At 46.5% G+C, this 9,977-nt stretch overlaps 1 protein-coding gene across 1 annotated transcript; it reads left to right on the top strand.

Moving 5' to 3' along the window:
• Positions 1-1,321: 1,321 nt before the first annotated feature.
• KCNG1 (potassium voltage-gated channel modifier subfamily G member 1) lies at positions 1,322-8,647 on the top strand. Its single transcript, XM_056844429.1, has 2 exons — positions 1,322-2,102; positions 7,726-8,647. Exons 1-2 carry the CDS (start codon positions 1,344-1,346, stop codon positions 8,494-8,496), a joined length of 1,530 nt encoding a protein of 509 aa, XP_056700407.1. The 5' UTR covers positions 1,322-1,343; the 3' UTR covers positions 8,497-8,647.
• The last annotated feature ends 1,330 nt before the right edge of the window (positions 8,648-9,977 follow it).

Below are 9,977 nucleotides of genomic sequence, written 5' to 3'. Positions count from 1 at the left end.
TGAGGCCCTCTCAGTGGTTGGTACCAATGTCAGCAACCAGACAGCGCACCCTGCGACAATGCCCACTCTGCGTCAGTGCCTCCTGTTTTTCTTGAGGATAGTTTCAGAGGGTAGCCTTGTTGGTCTGCGGTAGAACAGCTACATTGGAGTCCGGTAGATCCTTAGAGACCAACAAGATTTTTGGGGTAGGAGCTTTCGAGAGATTTTCGGGGTAGGAGCTTTCGAGAGTCAAAGTTCACTTCATCTGATGAGAGGAGCTTTGACTCTTGAAAGCTTGACTGGACTTGAATCTAGCTGTCCTGTTTTTCTGTGTCCTTTCTATACAGTCAACACACGATCTGTGTTGTCGTGCATAACTTTAAGAACATAAGAAAGGCCCTGCTGGATCAAACCAAGGCCCATCAAGTACAGCAGTCTGTTCACACAGTGGCCAACCAGGTGCCTCTAGGAAGCCACAAACAAGACGACTGCAGCAGCACCATCCTGCCTGTGTTCCACCGCACCCAAAATAATAGGCATGCTCCTCTGATACTAGAGAGAATAGGTATGCAGCATGACTAGTATCCATTATAACTAATAGCCATGAATATCCCTCTCCTTCATGAATATGTCCACTCCCCTCTTAAAGCCCTCCAGGCTGGCAGCCATCACCACATCCTGGGGCAGGGAGTTCCACAATTTAACTATGCGTTGTGTGAAAAAATACTTCCTTTTATCTGTTTTGAATCTCTCGCCCTCCAGCTTTAGCAGATGACCCTGTGCTCTAGTATTATGGGAGAGGGAGAAAAACTTCTCCCTGTCCACTCTCTCCAAACCATGCATAATTTTATAGACAGCTATCATGTCTCCCCTTAGCCGCCTTCTTTCCAAGCTAAGCAGCCCTAAGCGTCCTAACTGCTCCCCATAGGACAGTTGCTCCAGTCCCCTAATCATTTTGGTTGCTCTTTTCTGCACCTTCTCAAGCTCTGTAATATCCTTTTTTAGGTGTGGTGACCAGAACTGTACATAGTATTCCAAGTGGGCTCACCGTAGATTTGTACAAGGGCAGTATGATATCAGCAGTTTTATTTTCTATTCCTCGTCTAATTATGGCCAGCATAGAATTTGCCTTTTTTACAGCAGCCGCACACTGGGTTGACATCTTCCTTGAAAAGGCAACTTTGTTGCCTTTTCGTGTTGCCTTTATTTATTTTTTCTCATTCCCACCACTGGATGCAAAAAGGACAGTCAGTGCAAGGGGGCGGGGATGCATACACCGAGCCCCCTAAAACTGTATTTTTGTTGTTGTTGCAGAAATCTATAGCTGCGTTACCCCAGTGATGTGAAGTTACCTGGTGACCAAGATGACTCTTTTACCAGGAGAGAATTCGGACTATGACTACAGCGCCCTAAGCTGCACTTCGGATGCCTCCTTTCATCACCCTTTCTTTGCTGAAACAGAAACTCTCAAGGGAGTCTTTTACCAAAGAGCCAAGCTAATTCATCCCGGGGAAGACCTTTACGAAAGCATTTGTCCAGAAGACCGAAAGCATCACATCATCATCAATGTGGGAGGCTTTAAGTACTTGCTCCCGTGGACCACTCTCGACGAGTTCCCCATGACCCGCTTGGGCCAGCTGAAATTCTGCAACAACTTCGACGACATCCTCAACATTTGCGACGATTACGATGTGACCTGCAACGAGTTCTTTTTCGACCGCAACCCTGGGGCGTTCAGGACCATCTTGACTTTCCTGCGGGCAGGGAAGCTTAGGCTCTTGAGAGAGATGTGCGCGCTTTCATTCCAGGAGGAGCTGCTGTATTGGGGGATTGAGGAAGACAACTTGGAATGGTGCTGCAAGAGGAGGTTCCTGCAGAAAATGGAGGAGTTTACAGAAATGAATGAAGCGGAAGATGACTTCATAGACAGCGAAAACCCCGGCGAAGCGTTGGAAGAGACGAAAATGGGTCTCTGCATGAAAAAGCTGCAAGACATGGTGGAAAGGCCTCAGTCTGGCATTCCTGGGAAAGTGTTTGCCTGTTTATCAGTGCTGTTTGTGACAATTACTGCTGTCAACCTGTCTATCAGCACCATGCCTGGCTTAAGGGAGGAGGAGGAGAGAGTAAGTTGATCGTAGGGTGGGTGGGGTCAAAACTCTATGGTAGGTATGTAAATAGCCGCCTCTGGTCACTATGGAGAATAAAAACGATTTCCTGGTCATCTGTGATGAGGGGGCGGGGGCATTGTAAATCAGAAAAGAGCAGGGATTTTAAAACAAAGGGGATGGCACCAGTGTATTATAGATTGCCAACATATGTGTAGCATGCAAATGACTGGAGACCAAGTCCTAAGATGAAAGGTTGAAGGAGCTGGGTATGTTTAGCCTGAAGAGGAGAAGGCTGAGAGGTGATATGATAACCATCTTCACGTACTTGAAGGGCTGTCATATAGAGGAGGGTGCTGAGTTGTTTTCTGTTGCTCCAGAAGGTCGGACCAGAACCAATGGGTTGAAATTAAACCAAAAGAGTTTCTGTCTAGACATTAGGAAGAATTTTCTAACAGAGTGGTTCCTCGGCGGAACAGACTTCCTTGGAAGGTGGTAAGCTCTTCTTCCCTGGAGGTTTTTAAGCAGAGGATAGATGGCCATCTGTCAGCAGTGCTGATTCTATGACCTTACGCAGATCATGTGAGGGAGGGCACCTTGGCCATCTTCTGGGCATGGAGTAGGGGTCACTGGGGTGTGGGGGTGGAAGGTAGTTTGGAATTTCCTGCATTGTGCAGGGGGTTGGACTAGATGACCCTGGTGGTCCCTTCCAACTCTGTGATTCTATGATTCTATGACTAGTAAACACGACTGTGGGTTTAATGTTTAAACAAATTAGTTGGACACCACTGTAAGGTTTCTCGGTGGTCACTGTAGAATACGGTAAATAAAGCCTGCTTCCGATAAAGTATCTTTGGGGGGCATCCAGAGGGCAGCTTCATGCACTGTGGGTTTGTGCTCTTGCAAAGTGGATGTGCATAGGTCATTAAAAAAAGATAAAATACATTTTTATCCCACCCTTCCTCCAAGGACCTCAAGGTGGCATACATGGCTCTCCCTTTCTCCATTTTATCCTCATAGCAACCCTGTGAGGTAGGTTAGGCTGAGTAAGAGGGACTGGCCCAAAGCTCACTGTGTAGGCCTGACTCCAGAGTCAAAATTTGAACCCAGGACCCCCAGATCCTAGTCCAGCACTGGTTTGTACTGGTTTTGTAGAGTATTCTCTTGTGTAGGCTGCAGTCTGTACTGCCCATGCTGTTTTGTCTGACTGGGATATTGATATTTCTGCCATGCAGCTTTAAAAATGAGATGTACTTGCCATGGCTCAGTGGTAGAGCATCTGCTTGGCATGCAGAACATCCCGGGTTCAATCCCCAGCAACTCTAGTTTAAAAGGACCAGGAAGTAGGTGATGGGAATGACCTCCACCTGTGACCCTGGGGAGCCGCTGCCAGTCTGGTTAGACAATATTGAACTTGATGGGCTGATGGCCTGATTCATTATAAGGAAGCTTCAGGTGTTCCAGTGCCTGCCACCCCTGCCTCCAGATGTTTAGATTTAGTAACCACCAATAGTTGTGTATGTGTGTTAAGTGCCATCAAGTCGCTTCTGACTCATGGCGACCCTATGAATCAATGTCCTCCAAAATTTCGTGTCTTTGACAGCCTTGCTCAGATCTTGCAAATTGAGGGCTGTGACTTCCTTTATTGAGTCAATCCATCTCTTGTTGGGTCTTCCTCTTTTCCTGCTGCCCTCAACTTTTCCTAGCATGACTGTCTTTTCTAGTGACTCTTGTCTTCTCATAATGTGACCAAAATACGATAGCCTCAGTGTAGTCATTTTAGCTTCTAGGGTCAGTTCAGGCTTGACTTGATCTATCACCCACTGATTTGTTTTTGTGGCAGTCCACGGTATCCCTAACACTCTCCTCCAGCACCACATTTCAACAGTTACTTGTGATTAAGTCCTACTGAAAGGAATGCAATGGGACTCATTTAAGCCCCTTAGATTTAATTAAGTTGAGGGCATTGCATACTTCACCTGTGTCAGCAAGTATTCAGGTTTCAGGGCCAGAGGCAAATAGCCTGGGTCCAGGATAGAGAAGAGTCATGTTCCCAAAGCAACAGCAGATGGTCAGAAGCAGGCAGCTAGGACATCAGACTTAAGCAGTCGCGTGGCACATGGAGGTGGCTTCAAGACTGGTGGGGCCATCTTACTGAAGGACAAGTTTGCTGAGTGTTGGAGAAAGAGATTGGTCCTTGGAGTCAGCTGACTGGTGGAGCCATTTTGCCGGCAAGGTGCCGCTTCTGAAGAAGAAGAAGAAGAGCTGGTTTTTATATGCTGACTTTCTCTGCCACTTAAGGAAGACTCAGACCTGCTTACAATCACCTTCCCTTCCCCTCCCCACAACAGACACCCTGTGAGGTAGGTGGGGCTGAGAGAGCTCTAAGAGAGCTGTGACTGGCCCAAGGTCACCCAGCTGGCTTCATGTGTAAGTGGGGAAACCAACCCAGTTCACCAGGTTAGCATCTGCCACTCATGTGGAGGAGTGGGGAAATCAAACCCAGTTCTCCAGATTAGAGTCCACCGCTCCAAACCACTGCTCTTAACCACTACACCCCGCTGGCTCTCTGGGGTGGTGAGTTCAACCTGCAGTGTTTAGTATTTACTTATAGTTCTATTCTACCCTCTCCCCACCAAAACGGGACTCAGAGCAGCTCACAATCAGCAATGTCAAAACAATAGAATCATTAGTAAACCAACAACCGTAATGAACAGCCATAGTCTAGGAATTGAGATTAAGCTCCAAATTCCTTAAATCGTACATAATGATGGCGCCACTGGTATATAGTCTCCTCTTTCCTATAGTGCAATGGAGTACAAAATAGAATAAAACCCCCAGATATTAGAGATGGCTGAAAAGGTGAAATAAAATGGAAACAATGAGGGGAAGGCTTTAGTACTCAGGGCCAGTGGACTGGTAGTAGCTGTCCTCAACCATAGGCCTGGCGGAACATCTCTGTCTTACAGGCCCTGTGGAACTGAACAAGGTCACGCAGAGCCCTGGTCTCAGACAGCGAGTTCCACCAGGTAGGGGCCATGGCCGAAAAGGCCCTGCCCACGGTCAAGGCCAATCGGGTGGACTCTAGATCAGGGATTTGTTACAGAGACATGGCTCAGGAGAGGGAAGGTGCTGGAATGAGAGTCCTGGTTCAAGGACACACATACATGCACACATGTGCTATTGCTGTGGGTATGCTAGTATTGCATCCATGCTGCTGCATCAAATTTGTAGTGTGTGGATGGCATACCAGCATCATTAAACACGGGCATTGGGGAAACCAGGTCTAATCATGTGAATGTACTTGACAGGTGGCCATCAGAAAACTGAAACAGCAAATGCAGCATTCGTACCATTTCCCCTAAGTCGTTTGGAAGTCAGAGGAAGTGGGGGCAGAGTAACACTCAACGTAGCAAACGATCAGAGGTTACAAACAATAATCTCTTCATGTGTTTATAGCCATGACATGCTAGTATTTTAAGTGGCTACTGCCCTGCTTTAAGTCACCAGTGTGGTGTAGTGGTTAAGAGCGGTGGTTTGGAGCGGTGGACTCTAATCTGGAGAACCGGGACTCTAATCTGGAGAACCCCACTCCTCCACATGAAGCCAGCTGGCTGACCTTGAGCTAGTAGTCACAACTCTCTTAGAGTTCTCTCAGCCCCACCTACCTCACAGGGTGTATGCTGTGGGAGAGGGAAAGGGAAGGTGATTGTAAGCCAGTTTGATTCTTCCTCAAGTGGTAGAGAAAGTCGGCATATAAAAACCAACTCTTCTTCTTCATTTGTTTGTACCATTACTCCAAGCAGGACAAAAGTTAAAACACGTTAGTGGTACATTAAAATGGAGCTATTGTTTCTGTCGAATGTGATCCAAGATATAAAGAAATGGTAATGTAAATCTATACACTGTTCAGCAACTTGCTGAGTCTGTCTGTATGGAGGATTTCATGAGAATTCTGGCAGTTCTTGCCATTCAAACCTGCATGTTAGAAACCTTCATTTCTACCCTATTAGAGCTTTAAGTTATTCGGTGTCAGCAGATTTCAGCATCTGCTACCCTAGCACAGTGTTTTCACATTCAGTTTTGTTTGGGCTGCTGGGAACCCACCACGGGGGACAGTAAATACGGTCAGGAAAGAACACTAGGGAACATTTTGTGATGGCTTCGTGCTATCTGTGTGCATGAGCTACCACAGAGATTCCTGAGGTGAAAACATAATGTATCAGCATCAAAGAGGTATATTTTGTAAAACCTTCGCAAACTGTCAATTTGAATTTCAGCGGGAGAAGTGTTTGGACCACTGATCAACTTTGTTATCCAGTAAGCCATTCCATTGAATTACAGTTCTGCACTTCATTAATTCAGTTTGTATCAACATGCATGCTAATCGGGGTAGCTCTTGTCCTGTTTTAACTGATGGCGTAGAGTGACAGCTAACAGCTTTGGAGGCTTTTTTAAAAAGGATTGGGTGCAGAGTGGTAAGCTGCAGTACTGCAGTCCAAGCTCTGCTCACGACCTGAGTTTGATCCCGATGGAAGTTGGTTTCAGGTAGCCGGCTCAAGGTTGACTCAGCCTTCCATCCTTCCGAAGTCGGTAAAATGAGTACCCAGCTTGCTGGGGGTAAAAGGAAGATGACTGGGGAAGGCACTGGCAAACCACCCCGTAAAACAAAGTCTGCCTAGTAAAAGTCGGGATATGACGTCACCCCATGGGTCAGGAATGACCCGGTGCTTGCACAGGGAACCTTTTCCTTTAGTTACATCATAGCTATTAACCGTGGTTCTAGGTAGAACCCCTAGACATGGAGTCAGCCCTGAATTTTGGAGGGTCTGTGCCTAGCCTGATCTCATCAGAGCTTGGAAGCTAAGCAGGATCCGCCATGGTTAGTACTTGGGTGGGAGACCGCCAAGGAAGTCCAGGGTTGCTACACAGAGGCAGGCAATGGCAAACCACCTCTGTTTGTCTCTTGCCTTGAAGACCCCATGGTCCTGGGGCTGCCAGGGGTCAGTTGCGACTTGACAGCACAGTAGCTCAGTGGTAGTATTCATGCTTTACAGGTAGTAACCCCAGCTTCAGTCTCTAGCATCTCTAGACCTTTCTCTACCCAAAATACTGAACAGGTTTGGTAGTCGACCATAGGCTTTGCATGGCATGCAGAAGGTTCATTCCATGGTATCTCCAGGGAAAAGATCTCAAGTGGCAGACAGTTCAACTCCTTGGAGAGCAGCTGCTAGTGAAAACATAATACTGAGCTAGATGGCTTAAGAAACAGCATTGTATGTTCAGTACCAAATTCTGGAAACAAATGACAGCAAAGACTGTCACTCACACACCTGAAGTGAGCTGTGGCTCACAAAAGCTCATACCCTGCCAGGACGTTTGCTAGTCTTTAAGGTGCTATTGGACTCTTGCTCTTTTCTAGTGCCATTGACAGACTAACACGGCTACTCATCGTGTTCTAACTCACACACCTTGTTTGTGTGCTTCACAAAAGGAAGCTGGCTGGCCATTTTTAGGAACAGAATGGTGAAATAGGTGAACCTTGCTGTAATGAACCCAGGGACATTCTTAAAAAAGACGTTCCTGAAACTTTACAGACTGCTCGACTCTCACGCAGTATCCTTTTCTCCTTCCGTTCCAGGGCGAATGTTCTCAGATGTGCTACAACATTTTCGTAGTGGAATCTGTCTGTGTGGGCTGGTTTTCTTTGGAGTTCCTTTTGAGGCTCATCCAGGCGCCAAGCAAGTTCACTTTTCTGAGGAACCCGTTAACCCTGATTGACATAGTGGCCATCCTGCCCTACTACATCACTTTGTTATTAGATACCGCTTCGGTGAGCAGTAACAAAAAGCCAACCTCTGGCAACATCTACCTGGACAAAGTTGGGCTGGTGCTGCGCATACTACGTGCCTTGAGGATTCTGTATGTCATGCGGCTGGCCAGGCACTCCCTGGGTCTGCAGACGTTGGGGCTCACCGCCCGTCGGTGCACCCGTGAGTTCGGCCTCTTGCTGCTTTTCCTGTGTGTAGCCATTGCGCTCTATGCACCCCTCTTATATGTGATTGAAAACGAACTGGCAGACTCTCAGGAGTTCACCAGCATCCCCGCTAGCTATTGGTGGGCTGTGATCACCATGACAACAGTGGGCTATGGCGATATGGTACCCAGAAGCATCCCAGGCCAGGTGGTAGCTCTGAGCAGCATCCTGAGTGGTATCCTCCTCATGGCCTTTCCCGTCACATCCATCTTCCACACGTTCTCCCGCTCGTACATTGAGCTGAAGCAAGAGCAGGAAAGGATCATGTACAGGAGGGCACAGTTCTTAATGAAAACAAAGTCCCAGTTAACCAACGCGTCACAAGGGAGCGACATATTTCCGAGTATCTCTTCGGAGACCAGGGACAACAACTGAAATGGAAGTTTCCATATCCGCCTGTTGCTGAGCAAACAGTAACATTTCATCTTGGCATTTGCTTCGGGAGGCATAGGGGAAGAGATGTATTATACAAATAACATGCAAAGAGATTTTAGCCGCTCAGAAAGCAGAGTCTTATTTTATTGTAATGCATAATAGCATTATTATTTAGGGGTGGGGGAGGGGAGGTTCTTTTCAATAGATTGCACAGTTGATGTGCAAGATTATAAAAGTAATTTAATTTTTTTAAAATATAGTAACAGGCTTTGCTAACCAAAAGGAAAGTAGTGTAAAACGGGCACAGCTGTTGTAACATCAAGAGGAAAGTCCTTTTCCAGGAAAACAACTGTGAATATCAATATTTTGATCATTCTGCTAATTTACTTTTTTGTTGTTTATTTATACCAGTCCATGTGAATTAGAACCTCTCAGAGAACCAAATTAAGCCCCGGGAGGAGTAACTTGTGTCAGAGTTAAGCATGAGTCACACTGGCAAAAACAGTCAGGTTTTCTTTGGTTGTTACTTTAGTTCAACGGTCTCCTTTTTAGCCTCCTTTCCATGTTCTGCCCAGATTCAGACCTCGTCATAACAGCTTATTTTTTAAAAACTGAAACATAATTTAAATTAGCAACAGTGAACCCCTTGTTTCTAAAGCATCTTTCTTGCTTAGAATTTGGTGTGACACTTGCTGTTAGATAAAAATAGCCCCACTGCATCTACCTGCAATATCTTTCTTCCTATGACATTGTTTTATTGGTGTTCAGGGTGGCTAAAAAGTGGTTTGCAGGGTGTCCCATATCAGCTGCATTCAGACACTGTAAGCAAACTTAGGTTTGTGTGTGATGAGAACAAACCTCAGAAGTCCTTGGGCTTATGCACTCCATACTCAAACCCTGTATGTGCCTGGGAAGCTGAAGAGTTTGTTGCTTCTGAACAAGCCACAGCTTGATGTCTCATCTGAACTGCTGCTGAAACAGCGGTTTACACAGTGCAAGCCCAAGAACGCTTTCTTGGGAATAAACCCCATTGAATAGACCCCAAGTAGGACTGTGAGTTAATCTGCCTGGGATTGCTCTCTCACCTAAAACCAGGATTTCAGGCCACAGATCAATCCTGGTATGGTGTCCTGGTTTGTAGGCAAGACAACAAACCACGGGTTGTTTGCCACCTTCGACGTCATAGCAAACCGCAGTTTGAAGTCTTCAGCTTTCAGACATACCGATGGGAGAAGGAATGGGTTGGGTGTACACATGAGTTTGCAAACTTCAGAGATGCTTTCTCATTACAAGCAAAGTTTGGGTTGTTCAGGATCTCTGACGCAGCCATCTGGTCTCAGCATGCAGTGCAGAGGTGCACATAGGTTGACATTTCAAGCATTTCCTTTGAAGGCCCTTGAAGAACTGGGAGGCCCTCCATCCCATTATAACTGCCCTGTGGCTTCCTTATGTGCACAATCTTCTGATTGCTTGCAAGAAAA

This window comes from Euleptes europaea, chromosome 2 (genome assembly GCF_029931775.1).
Source record: "Euleptes europaea isolate rEulEur1 chromosome 2, rEulEur1.hap1, whole genome shotgun sequence".
Lineage (NCBI taxonomy): Eukaryota > Metazoa > Chordata > Lepidosauria > Squamata > Sphaerodactylidae > Euleptes > Euleptes europaea.
This window is presented reverse-complemented; position numbering and strand designations above follow the sequence as displayed.